The 21,267-nt window shown below is 41.3% G+C and overlaps 1 protein-coding gene across 4 annotated transcripts in view; it reads left to right on the top strand.

Moving 5' to 3' along the window:
• FAM171A1 (family with sequence similarity 171 member A1) overlaps positions 1-21,267 on the top strand; it is a 177,788-nt gene that overhangs the window by 83,086 nt on the left and 73,435 nt on the right. For all 4 annotated transcript variants that reach the window (XM_066386648.1, XM_066386649.1, XM_066386651.1 and 1 more), the window contains one exon: positions 7,915-8,142. In XM_066386648.1, the coding sequence (XP_066242745.1) occupies positions 7,915-8,142 (228 nt within the window). The remainder of the gene's footprint in view (positions 1-7,914; positions 8,143-21,267) is intronic.

Genomic DNA, 21,267 nt, shown 5'->3' with positions numbered 1-21,267 from the left:
TCCGCTTCACTCAGTCTGTCAACCTGAATGTTAATCTCATCAAAAAACACCCACACAGAAATGCCCAGAGTAATGGTTGGCCAAATATCCGGTACTCAAGGCCCAGTAATGTTGACACATAAAGTGAACCATCACAGATACTGAAAAGGAAACCCAGGGGTTGGGAGGAGAACCAGGTGGGTGCAGTTTTAAGGAAATGGTCCTCAGGCATAAAGTGCCCTGCCAGGACAGCACAGAACCTGAGGAGAGCAACACTGCTACCCACTCTAGCTAGTGTAACTAGGAAATATTTTTATTAAAGCTTGTAGGTAGCACGTGGAAGTTCTGGGAGGATGAGGGTCGAAGACAGAATGATGCTTAGGCCATATGGTAAGACTAAGCCAGGGACACCCTACTGCTCTCCTGCACTGACTCAGGGCAGCTTACACTGCTGTCCCCACCCAGATGCCTCCTCCATGGTCCCTTTGGTCAGAAAAAGCAATTGCTTCTTTGTGTTGCTTTCAAATCAGAATCCAGCATGAAGGCATCAAACTAGCAGAGCCAAAGCCCATTCCCACTTCCTAGCTACCAGGAGACTGGGTAAACAAGTTTCTAGCTTCTGCCGTAGGTCAAAGGTGTGATGTGGGAACATACTCAGATGAAGGAAAGCATTCAGGAGATGCTGGACGCGTCTCCGTGCTACCCATCCTTCCAGTCTCAGCTTCCATTTCCATCCCTCCCAGGAAGCATCCCTCAGTGAACTCGGGAAAGCCGTGATCAGGGCCAGTATCCAAGCAGTACAAACCTGTGTAGCCAGTACCCATTCTACCTCTTGGATATTTTCAGACCTTTGTACTTTCTTTGTATTTGTTTTTGTTAATAAACTCTAGATCTCATTAGTCTCTTCTTAGCTATGTATTTAAATTCTGTCTTACCTAGTTTCATCCTTTTTGTTCTCTGGCACATGGGTTGGACCTAACTACCTATAAACCCCCCCTCCCCCCCAAAATTGTAAACTCCTTAAAAACAAGAGCCATATCTTCTTTTTTTTTCATCTCCCACAGTACCTCATATCTATACCAAGCATACAGTAGCTGATCAGTAAAGATTTGCTAATTAATTACAATTAATTAGTTATCTGAATTATTGTTTTTCAAATGGATTTTGACAGTATCTATTTAAGACAATAATGAATAAGAAGTAAATGGAACAACAACAACAAAAAGACACCTAGCAGTATTTAAATCACATACCAGATGATAACAGAAATGCCTGTTAGTTTTAGTGACTCATTCAGTGCTGAGTGCCTGCTGTGTGCCATACACTATCCAGTGTGCTTGGGATCCGTGATAAAGAAGAAAAAAGTAACAGGCAAAAGAGCTCTCTCAAAGCTTAGTCAGAGAGTTGTAAGCACATAAACTATCGTGCCAGCATTGATAGGTACACGCAGAAAAGGAAAAGTAGAGCAGTATAGTATCAGAAGAACGGGGTGGGGTGGGGTTAACATTTTAGAGAGGATGGTCAGAATTCTAAAAATAATTGTTTGTAGTAATCAGAGAAAGTTGGATGTTTGCTGGGTATGAGATGACAAAAAGGTTCTATGTATTAGGTATGATAATGTCATTTTTGGTATGTTTTGTAAAAGGTCGTGCATATCTGTTGTAAACAGAAATATTTATGGGGATATAATGTGACTAAATATAATATCTTGGATTTGTTTCAAAATGTTTTAGAAGAAAAATTGGAAAGGGGAGGGTGGGACGGGAGGAAGGAGAATAGATGAAACAAAATGACAGAAAGTTGGTCTTTGAAATGTGGTTATCAGTGCAGAGGTTTTCCTTTCGCCGCTCTCCACTTGTATCTGTGTTCTGAAAGTTCCACAGCAGCTTAAGAAACTAGCGAGTGGTCATTGTAGGCCTCATTCGGGAGGTGACATTTAAGCAGCAGCAAGGGAAGGAGGTGAGGAAGCCGCGTGGACGGGTGTCTGGGCGGGGTGGGCAGAGCGTGCCCAGCAAGGAGACAGTCTCCCACCCCCGAAAGGGGAAGGAGCAGGAGTGAGGCCAGGAGGGGTGTGGGTGGGTGCAGAGACCACACAGAGACTTTAGGTCACTTCAAGGACTTCAGATGAAGGTCAGGTCCACAGAGGCTCAGAGTCATGCTCAGATCCTCGGGAGTCCGTGGAACTATTCTGATACTCTGGATTTCTTACTCAGATTCTGAGCTAAGACTTTGTAATACATGATCTGTGCTGTCCAGTAGAACTTCCTGCGGTGATGGAAATCTGTCTGTCCTGTCCAGCCTGGGAGCCATGGCCACATGTGGTTGCTGAGCACTTGAAATGTGCCTAGTGTGACCGAGGAGCTCCATTTCTAATGTAATTTATTTTAATTAATTAATTAAAAGATTTTATTAATTGATTTTAAAGAGAGAGAGAAAGGCAGGGGACTGGGGAGGGGGGGATAGAGGGAGGTACAAGAAGCATCAACTCCTGTATGTGCCTTGACCGGGTAAGCCTGGGGTTTCAAACCAGTAACCTCAGCATTCCGGGTCCACTGTGCCGCCGCAAGTCAAGCTATTTTAATTAGTTTAAACTTAAATTCATATGCCCATATGTGGCCAGTGGTTTCTGTCCCCATCAGGGCAGTATTAGGAAGTGGTTATGTTCATTCCAGCATTTGTTCATTTTACAAACTTTTATTGATATCTGTGGGCTCAAGGTACCAGGCTAGGTGTTAAGGTAAAAAGAATTAATTTTAAAAAATGAGAACCTCTACTCCTCACCACAGAGCATTGCAGATGCGAGGAAGCGGTGGTAAGTGTGCGGTGTGGACCACCCATCTTCAGACACAATGGCCTCCATGCTGAGCTCCCTCTAGGCTGGGTGTTTTTTTTTTGTTTGTTTGTTTGTTTTTTGTATTTTTCTGAAGCTGGAAACAGGGAGGCAGTCAGACAGACTCCCACATGCGCCCGACCGGGATCCACCCGGCATGCCTACTAGGGGGCGATGCTCTGCCCATCTGGGGCGTTGCTCTGCCACAATCAGAGCCATTCTAGCGCCTGAGGCAGAGGCCACAGAGCCATCCTCAGCACCCGGGCCAACTTTGCTCCAGTGGAGCCTCGGCTGCGGGAGGGGAAGAGAGAGACAGAGAGGAAGGAGAGAGGGAGGGGTGGAGAAGCAGATGGGCACTTCTCCTGTGTGCCCTGGCCGGGAATCGAACCCGGGACTCCTGCACGCCAGGCCAACGCTCTACCACTGACCCAACCGGCCAGGGCCCTAGGCTGGTTTTTATGCAACCTCTGCACTTGCAGCTCTGCCTTTGGCTGGCTGGTTCCTATGTGTCCTTCAGGCCTGAGCTTCAGTGACCTTCTCAAAAGACCTTTCCCGGCCACCCCCTTAAAAATAGGCCCCCCTCCATTCTGCTCTCCTGTGGTACCCCATTTTCCTGGAGGCACTTCTCCCATTTCGTAATCTCACTTGCTGTTCATTAAATACCAATAGCTGAAAGCAGCTTGTCACCACTGTCTGCCACATGGCTGGCCTGCAGTGAATGCTGACTGACAGGTGATTGGGGTTGGGGGCAGTGTCAGCGCAGATTGGGTGGGGGGTGGAGACAAGGGGCCTCCAGCCCACTTTGGGGAGGATTCGCTGAGACCTGAGTCGGGGTACAGTTTCTCAGATAAACCTTGACTGGGACTTGTAAAGAATGAATAGGAATTAGCAACAAGAAAGTACAGTTGTAGAATGGCATTTCCTACTAAGATGAGAAGGGGGAGAAAGGAAGGGAGGGAGGGAAGGTGAGACAGTGCCTGGGGTCCTGTGGGCAGTATGTGGGGATCAGGTGGGGCCTGGTTGTAGGTGACCTAGGATACTTTGAAATGCATCTTGCACGGCAAGGGTTGGCAGGGGTTTTTCTTTAAAGGGCCAAAGTAAAGAGTTTAGGCTTTGCAGGCCATGTGGACTCTGTCAGAACTTCTGAATACTACCATTGCAATGCAAAAACAGCCTCAGACAATGTGTAAATGACTGGGCATGGGTATGTTTCAATAAAACTTTATTCATAGACACTAAAATTTGAATTTTGGATAATGCTTATGTTACATGAACTATTCTTTGGATTTTTTAAAATCATTTAGGTATAAAAACCATTCTTACCTCATGAACCATACAGAAACGGGATGCCCTTGGCCACATCTGGTAGGACACTGAAGGATTTGCAGTGAAACAGGAAGTGGTCACATCAGTATTTCAGATAGCTCCCTCTGGCTTCAGTGGGATTTCAAGGGTCAGGTCTGAGGACAGTGGCAGTTTCTGTGAAGGGGCTGAGTGGCAGTCTGGGTGACAGATGGCAAAGGCTTGAAATGGGGGCCTTGTTATCAAGGATAAGGAGGAGAGGCCTACTCTGAGACATATATTTTGGAATTAAAATCAGCAGAAGTTGGTGATGGATGTGTGGTATAAGGAGGGGACGAATGGTGAGGTGCCCCCGCTCAGCAGGACCTCTAAGCTCTCACTGGCCATCAGAGGAACACAGGGCACCCGAATGCATATTTAGGCCTGGGGCTCTTTATAGGAACTCCCTTTTATCTGCAAAATGAGAATAGTATTAGTAAATAGTGGCCCACACACCTTGGCATAAGATTACTTGTATGGTACAAATAATTTTGTTTGTTGTTGAATGGATAATCTAATAAGTGTTACTGGAGAAAAATTATATCTCAAAGGGAAAACCATGTAACTTCCACGCAATATTGCTGTGAACCTAAAACTGCTCTTAAAAATTAAAATGTATTTTTAAAAAATGAACAGATCTAGTGCTATTGGATTGGAGGACTATTCATGATATACTGTCATATGAATAAAGCATACGGCAAACTAAGAAAAATGGTACCCCAGGCTCTGGACAGTTAGCTCAGTCCATTGCAGTGTCGTCTCAAAACACCTAGGATGCAGCTCCATCCCTGGTCAGGACACAGACAGGAACTGATAGATGAACGCACAACTAAGTGGAACAGCAAATGAATGCTTCTTTCTCTCTCTATCTCTCTATCTCTTTTCTGTCTCTCTAAAATCAATCAATTAAAAAATGATGCACCAATGGTCTGTAATAATTACAAAGTTATACTGATATTTTTTTCATGTACTGTCACACCAAAAAAAAAAAAAAATAGCTCACTAGTCTCTTTCAAAGTATACAATTGCAGAACGTAAACGAGGCTTCCTGTATTAAAAATAAATAGACTGGAGCGCATTGCTTTCAGTAGAACGTTTTCTTTCTGTGCTTATTCAGGAATCCTTGTGCTTTTTCCCTGACCTCAGCTGCTTCTACCATCCCAGCAAACAGTGAAGAGAGAGCAGAAATCTTGTAACCCCAATTGTTAGTAAATGTTGTATTACCATAAAATTGCATAAATTATCTATGTGGTCCTACAAAGCCACCTTCCCACATGCTCTGTTGTGGAGAGGACTTTTGCTATCTGACTATTAATGAAAGCTGAGTTAATTTATGTTACAACTTGTACAAGGAAGATTGAAATAAATAAGAAAACAGTTGGGGTACATTCTGCAAATCTGCATTAAGATGACAGTGATACGATTGGAAGGAACTGACTAAAGTTTTGTAATGTCATATCCTTGATTTTACACTTGGCTATTTTGAGCCTCTTTGCCGACTTTTTTTTTTTTTTAATTTATTGATTTTAGAGAGAGGAGAGAGGAGAGAGAGAGAGAGAGAGGCAGAGAGAAAGAGCAGGAAGCATCAGCTTATCAGCTATCGTTGCTTCCTGCATATGCCTTGACCAGGCAAGCCTGGGTTTCAAACCAGCGACTGCAGCATTCCGGGTCGATGCTTCATCCTCTGCGCCAGCACAGGTCAGGAATATCCTTGATTTTGATTTTATCATTCTTATGACATTAGTTTTCTCCTTCTATAGCACGGTTTGAACTATCTGCTTTTTTTGTTGTTCAGTTTCCGTAACACTATTTTTTTTTTTTTTTTTTTTTTTGTCTCTGCTAGGTTTTGAGACCTTTATGTGGTACAGTAGGGTTCTTTAGCAGTTTTTATAGTCATCTAGTCCAAAAATGTCTTATGTAGGAATGTTAAAAAATGGGTGAGAAAATGATTGACTAGCTGAAATTTGCAGTATTGACAAGGTTGCTTCATTATCATAGGTATTGTATGTAGTTGGCAAGTTACCAAGGTGCAGGTTCTCGAAGCAAAAGGAAATCTTCTCGATGTGGGTGCCCCAGTTGTGGAAGAGCTTTGGATATCAAGCACCTAAGAAGGAGAAGTTCGGCCTAGCGTGCGGAGGACCTGGGTTCGATTCCCGGCCAGGGCACACAGGAGAAGCGCACATTTGCTTCTCCACCCCTCCGCCGCGCCTTCCTCTCTGTCTCTCTCTTCCCTTCCTGCAGCCAAGGCTCCATTGGAGCAAAGATGGCCCGGGAGCTGGGGATAGCTCTGTGGCCTCTGCCTCAGGCGCTAGAGTGGCTCTGGTCGCAACATGGCGACCCCCAGGATGGGCAGAGCATCGCCCCCCTGGTGGGCAGAGCGTCGCCCCATGGTGGGCGTGCCGGGTGGATCCTGGTCGGGCGCATGCGGGAGTCTGTCTGACTGTCTCTCCCTGTTTCCAGCTTCAGAAAAAAAAAAAAAAAAAAAAAAAGAAGGAGAAGTTTATTGGAGCAGGGTACACCTCTGTTTATTCTGGGATAGAATCTCTTAATTGACGTTCATTATGGTGCTGGTGTCTGATGCACCATCATCTCTTCCTAGGTTATTTATTGCAAAGACCTCTTACTTGGAAACTCAGTCTTCAGGCTTGCCTCTCTCCTAGTCCATCAGTCACCTAAAGCCAGACATTTCCACAATGTACATTTGATTTACACTCCCCTGTTTAAAACCATTGAGATTCCCATTGCCCTTGGGATAAAGAATGATCCCTTTAGATCGGTTCTGAAGCCATAAGTGATCTGGCCCCTACTTGCCTCTCTATCCTTGCCTCTCACTGAGCCTCAAGCACCTTGCACTTTCCAACCAGCTTTCAGAACCTATTTCTGTTTCTCAGGAGGCAAGGCTTTATCTTGCCTCTGAGCCATTGCATATGCTTTTCCATCAGTGCCCCTTTTGTCCCTGCACCAGATGCTCCCAAGAATAGCACTTGCGTTCATACTCACTTTTCTTCACTGCTGTAATTTGCACAATTGCTCACAATTCTAGACATAGAGTAACAGCTCAGTAAATATCTCTTGCATGAATAAATGAAAATGATCCACTTCATTTTAATATTTTAACATTAATTTGGATGTGTCCATTTTCCACATTTATTATCTTTTTCTTGCCAATATTACTGACTCAGTTTCATTTATCTTTTCAAATATTTATTTTCTTTTTTCTTCTAACCTTGTCTCTTCCCACCCTATGGGTTCTTTCTTTTAATGATATTTTGGACTACGTTTGGGTCTAATTTTCATGACTACCAACAAAGTGATCCTGGGTTGCTCTTGTCTGTGTTCACTAGAGCCTTTGGTGAATATGGCTGCAAGTCTTAGAGCCTGCAGGATCCTTACAGAGCAGCTTGAGCCTGTTCAGGCTGTGTTTGCAGGCAACGCTGGGAAGAATAAAAAAAGTATTGTTTGCTGTACAATGTCTTAAAGGGACAGAATTTTTCTCTCAATTATTTGTTGATTTGAGCAGGGAAGAGTGAAGAGAAAGCAATTTGTGAAAGTAAGTGATTTCAAATAAAATAGGAAATCATGTAAAATAAAAAGAGATGCCTAAAAAGAAAATTTTCCCTGGTTAAATGATTCATATTTGGGATGTAAATCTCGATTTCCTTAGCATATTGCGCTTTCCACCTCCTGCAGCATTTATAGTGGAACCGCTGTTGAAGTGGCCCAATGAACAGCCATTGTTCTTTATTGCTTTTTTCCTGTCACAGAGGTTACCCTGAAGGTCCACATCAGTGATGCCAGCACCCATCAGCCCGTCCCAGATGCACTCATCGAGATTTTCACCAACCAGGTCTCCATTGCCTCTGGCACCTCAGGCACAGATGGCGTCACCTTCATCAAGTTCCGGTATAAGCTGGGAAGTCAGTTGGTCGTCACAGCCACGAAGCATGCCTATGTGCCAAACTCTGCCCCGTGGAAGCCAATCCGGTTGCCCGGTAAGGTGCTCTTAACCTTTCTCGAGTTCATAGTCAGGCTAGGGATGGAGTCAGACACAGAAATGATTTTGACAGTGGAAACCAGATGATGAGGAAAATGTTTGCTTAGTCACTGCTTTACCTTTTGGGGCCGCTTACGTGAAGAGAGGGAAGATCAGGTATGAAGGTGGTTGGGGCTCTATCTTGTTACATACACCGCCATGGAGTCAAAGCCTTGGAGTATCTACTCCTGCAGCATTCCATTCTATACCTCATTCATTCGAACCAGCCGGATGCACAGGGCAGTGCCCTGGAATGCAGCCTCCTCACTCTGCTTCCTGAGCCTCCGAGCAAAGCTGGCCAAGGTGAAGGGAGTCCCTGCAAGATGATCTATCTCCTTCCCCCTTCTTACCTGCTCAGGGTTTCCTCTCTCTCAGTACTCACTTGGGGTACTTCTGATCCCAAGCATGGGGGTTTCTTTCCACACATCCAGCACTTCTCAGATTCTCACATACCAGCTTGGTGTCCTACAATTGAACTCTTTTCTGACATTATCTGGCTGGGGACAGTGTCAGAACCTACAGGTTAAGGGCATTGCCCCATGAGACTGTCCCCACACATACACACACCAATTCAGATGCCAATCTGAAGTCCAGGAGGTCACCTGTGCTCTGATGGCCTGGCAGTAGATCACAGGTTCTCACAACCTCCTTGGGGCTTGACTAATTTGGTAGACTGGTTCACAGAACTCAGGGAAACAGTTTACTTACTAAATTACTGGTTTATTATAAAGGCTATTAAGGAAACAGTGAACTTGAAGAGACAAAGAGGGCAGGGTTTGTGGGAAGGAGCCCAGACTGTCATATGACTGTCATATTGTCCGGGTGTGCAACCCTCCAAACACCTCCACATGTTCACCAACCCAGAAGCTCTCCAACCTGTCTTTTTGGGGGTTTATAGAGGCTTCAGTACATAGATATTATTGATTAAATCTCTGGCTGTGGATGATTCAACCTCCAGTCCAGCTTCCCTCCTAGGAGGTCATGTGCTGGGGCTGAAAGTTTCAACTCTCTCCTATGTAGTTGGTGGTTCCCGTAGCAACCAGCTCCCATTCTAAGACTATGCAGGCATGGCCAATATACGGCCCACGGGCTGGATACAGCCCACATAATGAGTTTTTGCGGCCCACAATTAAATTTTTAATATTCTCCGCTACTTTAAAATCTCAGCTACTCAGAAGCAGAAGCATCTTTGATCATTGGAAATCGAGATAATTAAGAAGATACTGATACACGGAAAAGAATTCCACATGTGACTAATCTAGGGTTAACTTCCTATAATTGGCCGAATGGATTTGCGATACTTCTTTATATTTTTTTTAAAAATTCCATTATAAAGATTTACAACTTTTTTTTTTTTTTGGACTAAACAAAGAGGACTCTTTAACCAAGGAACACCGAAAAGCCACACAGAGACTGGTAGGAAAAGTAAAAACATGGAGAGAGCTGCCCAGCCCCTGGGAGCGAACGGCAGCCCAGAGAGACTCGTGTTGCGGGAAATGAGTTTAGCGGAGAGGGTAGGGCCCGAGGCCCCAGGAACAAAGCCCCAGCCTATAGCCCCAGAGCTTAGAAGAAGTGTATGGACAGTATTTAGCTGAAAAACAAGTCAGGATACTGTTTGTGAGAAAGAGATAGATTTCTCAGACCCAGGATTCTTCTTGAAGGAACCACGCAGAAAACCTCTTTCACAACCACTCACCCGCGGCTCTGATGGACAGGGAGAAAGGAAAAGACCAGAGTAGCAGCAAGAGAGTGTAATCTAGTAGGCACAGGCAGAAACACCCTAACCCCTGGGCTGAGTCACTACTCAAATCTGAAGTGAGTATTTCCCCTGGAACCAGCAATACCAGCAAAGGGAACAGGACACCAGCCAAACAAGCTCTTCTGTGGCACTCAGAGCAGAGTAGCTTAGAAGGAGGGAGCCTTAAGGAATACAGTATTGAGTCTAGGGTCTGAGGTGCAGTGCCCCCACCCACAGTGCTGAGGGCTAGCCGGAGGACGGGCAGCGGGATGCGGAAGCGTAGTCCCGTCGGTGGGGGCGGAAGCTGGGCCAGCCACGACAGGCCCAGCGTGAGCTCAGACTCACCAGGAAGGAACAGAAGGGGCGCACAAAAGTGGTCTGGCCGGCTGCAGGCCCACCTGCAATCCCACCCACAGGGGAAAGGCAAAAGCCTGGAATCTGCAGAGACCCATGGCTGAGCGTGGGCACGCACCCCAGCCCGACCCACACAGCCAGGGCTTGTGGCCTGATGTATAAGTGCAACTCTGCCCAAGGGGGCGGGGCAAAAGCCTGGGAACAGACAGAGAACTGTGGCTGAGTGCAGGCACACAGCCCAACCCGGCCCACAGAGCCAGGGCTTGCAGCCTGACTCGTGAGTGCAACTCTGCCCATGGGGACGGGGCGAAAGCCCAAGAATAAGCGGAGACCCACAGCTGAGCAAAGGTGCTCACACCTGCCATGGTGCCCAGGCATGGGGCGCAGCCCCACCCACAGCGGCCAGGCGAAAGCCGAGGCTTGTAGACCCGGGCATGTGAACACAGCCCCTCCTGCAGAGGAGAGGCAGAAACCGCAGCGATGGCTTCAGCTGGCTGGAGCCAGCAATGCCCATACCCATACATCTAAGGCAGCAGCAGAGGGGGTGGTGGGCCTGTAGACAGACCACACCTAGGGAAAACAGAGGCCACACCCATTGGACTACAGTAGCCACACCCTTCTTATACACAGACAAAATGGGAAGGAAGAGAAATGCAACCCAATTGAATTGAATCAAGAGAAATCACCAGAAAAGGACTTGAATGAGTCAGATATAACCAAATTACTGGATGCAGAGTTTAAAATAATGATTGTTAGGATGTTCAAATATCTTAGAACAATAATACATGATCATAACAAACAACCAAATAAAGAGATAGCAAGTATAAAAAAGGACATTGAAATAATAAAAAAGAATCAGCCAGAAATGAAAAATACAATATCAGAAATGAAGACCACAATGGAAGCAATTAAAAGCAGGATGCATGAAGCTGAGAATTGATTCAGCGAGTTAGAGGACAAGATAAATGAAGGCACGGAAGCAGAGCAGCAAAAAGAAAAAAGAGACTCAAAAAGTCTGAAAAAACTCTAAGAGAGCTCTGTGACAACATGAAGAGAAATAACATCCGCATCATAGGGGTTCCTGAAGAAGAAGAGAAAGAACAAGGGATAGAAATATTGTTCAATCAAATCATAGCTGAAAACTTCCCTAAATTGATGCAGGAAAAAGTCTCGCAGGTTCAAGAAGCACAGAGGGTTCCATTAAAGAGAAACCCAAGAAAATCTACACCAAGACACATCGTAATTACCAAAGCTAAGTGATAAAGAGAAAATATCATATTAAAAGCTGCTAGAGAAAAAAGGCTATCACCTACAAAGGAGCCCCCATAAGGATGACATCCAACTTCTCAACAGAAACACTTGAGGCCAGAAGGAAATGGCAAGAAAGATTCAACGTAAGGCAGAACAAGAGCCTAAAACCAAGACTACTTTCTCCAGCAAGGCTATTCTTTAAAATTGAAGGAGAAATAAAAGCTTCCCAGACCAAAAAAAAAAACAAAAAACAAAAAACCAAGGAATTTATTACAACCAAACCAATGCTACAAGAAATGTTAAAGGCCTGTTGTAAACAGATCAAAGGGGGGAAAGAATATAGCAAAAGAGGAATACAGTTTTAAAGAACAAAATGGCAATAAACAACTACTTATCAATAATAACCTTAAATGTAAATGGTTTAAATAATCCAATCAAAAGACATAGGCTAACTGTGTGGATAAGAAAACAGGACCCATACATATGCTGTCTACAAGAGACACACTTTAAAACAAAAGATGCACATAGACTGAAGGTAAAATGATGGAAAAAAATATTTCATGGAAATGATAAAAAAGCTGGGGTAGCAATACTTATATCAGACAAAATGGACTTTAAAACGAAGGCTATACTAAGAGCTAAAGAAAGTCACTACATAGTGATAAAGGGAGCAATCCAATAGGAAGATTGCATTATAAATATCTATGCACCTAACATAGGAGCACCTAAATATATAAAGCAGACTTTGATGGATATAAAGGGCGAAATCAACAGCAATACTATAATAGTAGGGGATTTCAGTACCCCTCTGACATCAGAGATATATCCTCAAGAAAGAAAATTAACAAAGAAACAACAGACTCAAAGGACACACTAGATCAACTTGATTTAGTAGATATCTTCAGAACCTTTCACCCTAAAGCTGCATAATATACATTCTTTTCAAGTGCTCATGGTACATTCTCTAGGATACACCACATGTTAGGGCACAAAAGTGGTCTCAACAAATTTAAGAAGATTGAAATCATATCAAGAATCTTCTCTGACCACAAAGACATGAAACTAGAAATCAACCACAACAGAAAAACTGAAAAATACTCAAACACTTGGAAACTAAATAGCATGTTAAATAATGAATGGATTAACAGTAAGATCAAAGAACTAAAAAAATTCCTAGAAACGAATGATAATGAGCATACAATAACTCAAAATTTATGGGACACAGCAAAAGCAGTATTGAGAGGGAAGTTCATAGCATTATAGGCATACCTTAAGAAGCTAGGAAAAGCTCAAAGAAACAATTTAACCCTGCATCTAAAAGAACTAGAAAAAGAACAGCAAGTTAAGTCCAGAGCTAGTAGAAGGAAGGAAATAATAAAGATCAGAGCAGAAATAAATGGCATAGAGGCTAAAGAAACAATACAGAGGATCAATGAAACCAAGAGCTGGTTCTTTGAAAAGGTAAACAAGATCCATGAACCTTTAACCAGACTCCCCAAGAAGAAAAGAGAGAGGACTCAAATAAATAAAATTTAAAACGAGAGTGGAGAAATAACAACTGACACAACAGAAATACAAAAGATTGTAAGAAAATACTATGAAGAACTGTATGCCAAAAAATTAGACAACCTAGATGAAATGGACAAATTCCTTGAAACATATAATATTTTAAAAATTAATCTGGAAGAATTAGAAAACCTAAACAGACCGATTACAACAAATGACATCGAAACAGTTATCAAAAAACTCGCAACAAAGAAAAGCCCAGGGCCCAATGGCTTCACAAGTGAATTCTACCAAATATTCAAAGGAGAACTAACTCCTGTTCTTCTCAAGCTATTTCAAAAAATTCAAGAGGAAGACTTCCAAACTCCTTTTATGAGGTGAGCATAATTCTGATTCCAAAACCAGGCAAAGATAACACAAAAAAAGAAAATTATAGGCCAATATCCCTGATAAATCTAGATGCTAAAGTTCTCAACAAAATATCAGCCACCCAGATCCAGCAATATATGAAAAAAATCTTACACCATGATCAAGTGGGATTCATTCTGAGAAGGTAAGGCTGGTACAATATTCGCAAATCAATCAATGTGATTCATCACATAAACAAAAGGAAGGAGAAAAACCACATGATAATTTCAATAGATGCAGAAAAAGCATTTGATAAAATCCAGCACCCATTCATGATCAAAACTCTCAGCAAAGTGGGAATACAGGGAACATACCTCAACATGATAAAGGCCATCTATAACAAACCCACAGCCAACATCATACTCAATGAGCAAAAGTTAAAAGCTATCCCCTTAAGATCAGGAAGAAGACAGGGGTGCCCCCTTTCATCATTCTTATTCAACATAGTCCTGGAAGTCCTAGCCACAGCAATTAGACAAGAAGAAGAAATAAAAGGCATCCAAATTGGAAAAGAAGAAGTAAAACTATCATTATTTGCAGATGATATGATATTGTATATAGATAACCCTAAAGTCTCAGTCAAAAAGCTACTGGACCTGATAAATGAATTCAGCAAGGTGGCAGGATATAGAATTAATACTTAGAATTCAGAGGCATTTTTATACACCAACAATGAACTGTCAGAAAGAGAAATTAAGGAAACAATCCCCTTCATTATTGCAACCAAAAAAATAAAGTACCTAGGAATAAATTTAACCAAGGAGATTAAAGACTTGTACTCAAAAATTATAAAATATTGATAAAAGAAATCAAGGAAGATACAAACAAGTAGAAGCATATACCTTGCTCATGGTTAGGAAGAATAAATGTCATTAAAATGTCTATATTATCCAAAGCAATTTATAAATTCAATGCAATACCAATTAAAATACCAATTGACATATTTCAAAGATATAGAACACATATTCCAAAAATTTATATGGAGCCAAAAAAGAACACAAATAGCCTCAGCAATCTTGAAAAGGAAGAATAAAGTATCCCACTTCCTGATATCAAGTTATACTACAAGGCCATTGTACTCAAAACAGCTTGGTACTGGCATAAGAACAGACATATAGATCAATGGAACAGAGCAGAGAACCTAGAAATAAATCTACGCCTTTATGGACAACTGATATTCGACAAAGGAGGTAAGAGCATACAATGGAGTAAAGACAGCCTCTTCAACAAATGGTGTTGGGAAAATTGGACAGCTAACTGCAAAAGAATGAAACCAGACCACGAACTTACACCACGAACTTTCACCACTCACAAAAATAAACTCAAAAAGGATAAAAGACTTAAATGTAAGCCGTGAAACCATCAGCATCTTAGAAGAAAACATAGGCAGTAAGCTCTTCAACATCTCTCACAGAAATATATTTGCTGATTATCTCCATGGGCAAGTGAAATAAAAGACAGGATAAACAAATATCAAACTAAAAAGCTTTTGCACAGCTAAAGACAATAAGAACAGAATAAAAAGACAAACTACATGAAAACATATTCGACAATACATCTGATAAAGGGTTAATAATGAAAATTTATAAAGAACTTGTAAAACTCAACACCAGGAAGATAAACAATCCAATCAAAAAATGGGCAAAAGAAATGAAGACACTTCTCCAAAGAGAACATACAGATGGCCAATAGGCAGATGAAAAAATGCTCATCACTAATCATTAGAGAAATGCAAATTAAAACCACAATGAGATATCACCTCACAGCAGTCAGAATGGCGCTCATCAACAAAACAACACATGGTAGGTGCTGGCGAGGATGTGGAGAAAAGGGGACCCTCCTGCACTGCTGGTGGGAATGCGGACTGGTGCAGCCTCTGTGGAAAACAGTATGGAGATTCCTCAAAAAATTAAAAATAGAACTGACTTTTGACCCAGGTATCCCACTTTTAGGAATATACCCCAAGAACACCATAGCACTGTTTCAAAAGGAGAAATGTACCCCCATGTTTATGGCAGCATTGTTTACAATAGCGAAGATCTGGAAACAGCCCAAATGTCTTCAGTGGACGAATGGATTAAAAAGCATTGGTACATATACACAATGGAATACTATGTGACCATGAAAAAGAACGAAATCTAACCTTTTGCGACAACATGGATGGGCCTGGAAATTATTGTTAAGTGAAATAAGCCAGGCAGAAAAAGAAAATTATCATATGACCTCACTCATTTGAGGAATCCAAGGAACAATGTGAACTGAGGAACAGAATTGAGACAGAGGAGGGATCAAAGGGACCAGAGAGAAAGCAGACAGAGGGAAAGGGGATGATAGGATGGAATAAAGCTGAAGGGAAGGGGGCAGGGCACTATGGAGAGGGGCATAAGGGAGATGTTGAGGGGAATACAGAGGAGGGGGGATGCATTCAGGGCAACACTAGAATCTATGTAAACACAATAAATTAAAATCAATAAAAAAATAAAGTACCTAAAATAAATGAAGGACATCTACATACAATACAGTAGAAAAGACTTTGGTTAATCAGTTGATCAATATCAATATTAGTTCATTTATTATAACAAATATACCATACTAATGTTAGATGTTACTAATAAGAGAAATAGTCTGGGTATATAAGCAGTCTCCGTTCTATTTTACAACTTTTCTGTCATGGTGACAATGAACTACTCAGAGACCAGATGAAATGTTCCAAGGGGCCAAGGGGAGGCAACAGCCCTGGTCAGCAGACTGAAGCACTGAAGTACCATCCCCAGCTTTACTCAGATATTTATTAGCCAGTACAAATACCTCAAGGAAGCAGACAGAAGAAGTTCTCAGCGGGTGAAGTAAAAGTGCAAGGAACATGCTGACTTCTAATCTCTGATCAGAGAGCCGAAACATTTTCTGTTGCTGAATCTTATCCTGCTGTTTTGCTGTTTCCAGCATGCACTGTTTCCAGTATGGGTCAGAGAGTCCCCTGGATTCTCTTCCAATCAGGGCCTTCACCCTAGGGCACCTTGCTGTTTCTAATTTTTCACAGAATATTCCTCTACTTTTCTGAATTTGATCTTAGTCAAAAGGCTGAGAAAGAATTTTTACAACTTTTTGTAAATGTAAAACTATTTTAAAAAGTTTATTTAAAAAACATTATGTACTAAGTTAATTAAATTTATTAAACCATGATCTCTTTAGGATATATATTAAAAAAAAGATTTACAACTTTTGTACTCATCTGTACTCGATATGAACTGTTTGACGTTTATCGGCCATGGGAAACCCATATTCTTTTAGGCAGAGTTTGTCAGTGCGCACCCAAGTTCAAACAGTTCGTTATTTTTGTGGTCACGTGTGCTGAATCAAGTGGCATTGTAGCATGGACAATAGCTGCAGCTGATAACTGAAAATGTGTCCAGGCTGTTTGTAAAACGAAATAATTGTTTTATTTGCGATATAACCCTTTCAAGCTCATTCTGTTAACTAAATATTGTTTTTTGATTGGTTGTGATACAGTTTGGATATTTATACAGTATGTAATTATATTTTTATTAAAATGTGTTTTTATTAAAATAATATTGTATATTAAATTTTTTTCACTCACGTTTATTCATAAACAAATTACATAATAAAATGTTGTTTACTTAAATGAATCATTTTTGTATTTAATATTTTTTAATTTTAATATTTCGTATGGCCAGTGAAAAAAGTTGTTTTTCCAGACTGGCCCGGAGGCAAAAACTGTTGGCCAGGCCTGATCTAGGGGCTTTCTAAAAATCAGTATATTAACATAAATTCCAACATGGTTGAAAGGGCTTTTTACGAATAACAAAAGACACCTTTATAGCTCTCATCATTTAGGAAATTCCAAGGGTTTTAGGATCTCTGTACTCAGAATGGAGATCAAGACCAAATATCTATTTTTTATTTTAAATCACAATATCACTTTACCATTCTCCACTTCAAAGTAGTCGGTCCACCACCAGAGGCAAGAATGGTACCTGACACAGACTCCGCTTGGGTTGGGATAGGTGGGGAGCAGCCCGTAGGTCTCTTCTGTCCCCTCACCTAAGGCTCCATCTGGTACATGGACCACATGATATTTTCGTACCATTAGGTTAGCAATAAGGATGCGCTGATGGCTGTTAGAGATGCTGCTGGGTAATGGAGGAGGCATGGGTTTAGATGCCAGCTGACCTAGGTTCTGGCTTCTAGTTTGTGCTTGAACCCATCTAATTTGATGCCAATCTTTGTAAAATGGAGCTAATACCACCCCATAGTCATTCTGGTTAAAATGTAGTGAACCTATGTAAACTAGCTTACAATACCTAAAACATAATAGGTGCTCCATAAATATGTAGCGCCCAGCATACTGCCTGGCAAAATACCTGTGTTAGTGCTCATCTCTGTGCCACAGAACATTGGACACACTCCATCAAGGTCCCTGTTGCCTCTGGAGACACATGGGAGTTAAGTGTGGTTATTCCTGGCTTGTAAAGCTCTACATAGAACTTGCCCTAGGAAGTTTATTATTAGGTTGTGAAGTCAGCCACAAGAGCCACTTCCATCTAAGGAGATAAATGTTGATAGCTTTGTTTGTATGTATGTGGGGGTGCTGGGGAAGACTGTTAACCAACCTCAATGGGTAAATGAAGGCTTCCTGGAGGGGGGCTCTGTCTTGGTGATGAATAGATATTAGCACCAGGAGGTGCTTGTAAAAACAAACAGATCCCTAGACTCAACCATTCAATTGAGTAGGTTGACCCAGGAATTTGCATTTTAACAAACAACCCCTTCCCTACTTCTGGATAAAAGTTTTCACTGAAGGTTGTGGACAAAATTGTTTTAATAAATCAAGATGTGGTCACAAACTGAACCTGACAAGCTTGGGGAAAGCCTACACAATGGCCTTGAGAACAGGAAACTAAGGTAAACACAGGATGGTCTAAATCAAATCTTTCTAACTAAAGCTTTATGATGGGTATTCTTGTCCTAGGGAGTTATTCTTTATCTGAACGAAAAAGGTCACTGTTTGCTTTGAAGCCTGTCTCTTGCCCTTTGCATCTTCAATAATGTACTTGATAACTGCCTTTGAGGTGTGGGGTTAATCTTTTTCTGCCTCCTAAGGGCAGGCATCCTACCAGAGCAGCAACCAAGCAACCCTTTCATTGTTATTATTATTATGTTAATTAACTTGCCTGTCTTGTGCTTCTCTATGTAAGGGGTTTTCATATGTACATTTCCACTTTTATCCAATCCTAGTGATTTACCCTTTGCTTTCTCTCACCTCCCTAATCTATCACCAGTCAATTTCATGTAACCTCCTTTTATCTTCGCCTTTGATTCTGATGTATAAAAGAAGTAGTAAACCCGCCATTTTCTGGAGCACTTTCTCAATCTGTTGAGACTTTGCTTCCCAGCAATTGTTGACAGTTTGGCTCAAATAAACTCAAAAAAATTCTTACAGGTTTGCAAGTTTTCTGTTGTTGAGAGGTTAAGACCACTGTTTTGTGAGCTCTGGACAGTGATGTAGATATAACTGAAAAAATTATTTAGGGAAATCTTAAAAAAAGAGGATAAACCTGAGAATTATTTAGCAGTCAAAATGCAGGAGCCTTGAGAAGTGGATGGGACACAGATAAGCTAAAGGACAAATTAGAATAAATGTAAGTTGTATCTTGGGTTTCTGACTGGTGATAGACCAGATAGAACAGATTGATCATGATGGGCTTGGGAGACTTTCCACACTATGCTTCCCCGAAGGTGACTGAAGTCCTTTTCCTCTTTTCTGTGTGCATCATGAGTATTGATTTGGGGATTATAAATAAATTTTTGTGAGTTGACACATTCACAAATACTGAATCCACAGATAATGAGAATCAGCTGTAAATATATTCATTTTGACTTTGCTAACAAAATCATTTGAGAAAAAGAAGCCATTCCCCTAATGTCCATTTTCTTAAGTGAGTCAAATAATAGGATCATGTGAGCCCATCATGGCTTTCTAAGCCTGCCTTTCTCATTTCTAACTTAAATTAATAAGACTCAATAATTTTCAAGGACCCTTCGATGTCTGGTTATTTTTCTCTGGTTGCCTTGTCAACATAAGATTCTCTTAATTAGGTTCTAACAGAAAATGTGGCCAAAATTTAGACTGGCCTATTGTGAAAAGCAGATCAAACTATTTATTGTTTTCATGCATAATTTTGAAGGCCAATGCTAACACTTTTGGTACTCCAAATAATTGGGAGCCTCTTCTAAAATACAGGAGTGAGGCCCTGGCAAGGTAGCTCAGTTGCTTAGAGCATTGTCTTGATATGCTGAGGTTGTGGGTTTGATCCCTAGTCAGTGGGCATACAAGCATCAACAACTGCATCCATAAATAAGGGCAACAACAAAATAAATGTCTCTCTCTTTTTCTCTATCCCTTCTTCTATTTTCAAAATCAGTCAATCAATCAAAAATAAAATAAAATACAGAGATGAGCAAAAGTAGGTTAAATGACCAGCCATCATTACCTAAAAGAGAAATCATAAGTAAGGATATGAAATAATAACAATAGTAGTAATAAGAAAAATAACACAAACAAATAATAAAATAATTAATAAATAAATAATACAAAAATAAACTGTTTCATGGACTCACAACTGTAAACCTACTTTTGCCCACACCTGTGTGTTGAAAATTTGAAACTAAAGATAAAATGCTTTTGTTACTACATTACACACATGGTTGTGTTTGAATAAGCATACTTGTGAGAGTTTGCAATGGCTTTCTTTTTTCATCCTTGACTTGTTCTTGGAGGATGAGGAGCCACTGAGCCATTTCACCCACAGGTGTTGTAAAGTACCAAAGGCTACAGAATTAATATTAATATTTTAGGAGGCTTGGAGAACATTTTATTAATTTGGGTTAAGGTGTGCAGAGAAATTGTGAGAATAGTCTCTGTACTGTGTGATTGGCATAACCAAGATGGCCCTTGGCATTGTATTGTAAATGCAAGGGGAGGAAAACATGGATTCCCAGACATTCCACCATGCCTGTGGGGAAAAGGGTGAATGGCTAGCCAGGTGCAGGAAGAGAAAAGCCAAAATAAACCTTTTCTTATAGCAATGAGCCATTTGCGGGCATTTGTCCCCACCAAAACTACTTCTCCTATGTAAATGCATGTGTGACTCTGGACAGAGAGATAGCAGATAAACACTAGATAATATAGGAAAGCCTTTAATATGTAAAGAGACATCTTTCTACCATTGTGTTGACTTGTAAATTTTGTTTTCTCCAAAATGATGTATGGTTTGCAAATTGAACGTGGTCCTATCATGTTAAAGGACATATGACTATAACCAATAGCGGTAAAGGGCTCCTAATTGCAATTTTTGCTTCTGTACTTCCCACTTACAAAACTATAAAAACTAAGTAGAACAAAGGGCCGGCATGCTCTCCGTCAGATTTCTGTCGGAGTTCCCGCCGCTTGGCCAAGCTAGACAATAAAGCTTTGATGTGTAAACAATGGACCTTGTTCCTGTCTTCCATATTTCGGGTCCCTCCGAATTTGGATTAACAGAGGATATATTTTTTTTCTCTTTCAAAGAAGGAGGTATAGAGTGGGGAGGGAACTCAGCTTGGCAAACAGGTAAAACAAATTTAGCTATATAAAATATAACCCATCAACTAAAGACTAGAATTCCACATCTTAGCTATTTTCATCTTCGTAGTGATTGCCCACTGGACCTTCTGCAGTGATCCAGGACTATTGCAGCGGCTTCTGGCTAGCGCAGTCTGCATCTTCAAACCATCCTCTGTTTTACTGAACATTAGTGGACTAGTCAT

This window comes from Saccopteryx leptura, chromosome 5 (genome assembly GCF_036850995.1).
Source record: "Saccopteryx leptura isolate mSacLep1 chromosome 5, mSacLep1_pri_phased_curated, whole genome shotgun sequence".
Taxonomy (NCBI): Eukaryota; Metazoa; Chordata; class Mammalia; order Chiroptera; family Emballonuridae; genus Saccopteryx; species Saccopteryx leptura.
Note: the sequence above shows the minus strand (reverse complement) of the source record. Positions and strands in the feature narration are given on the sequence as shown.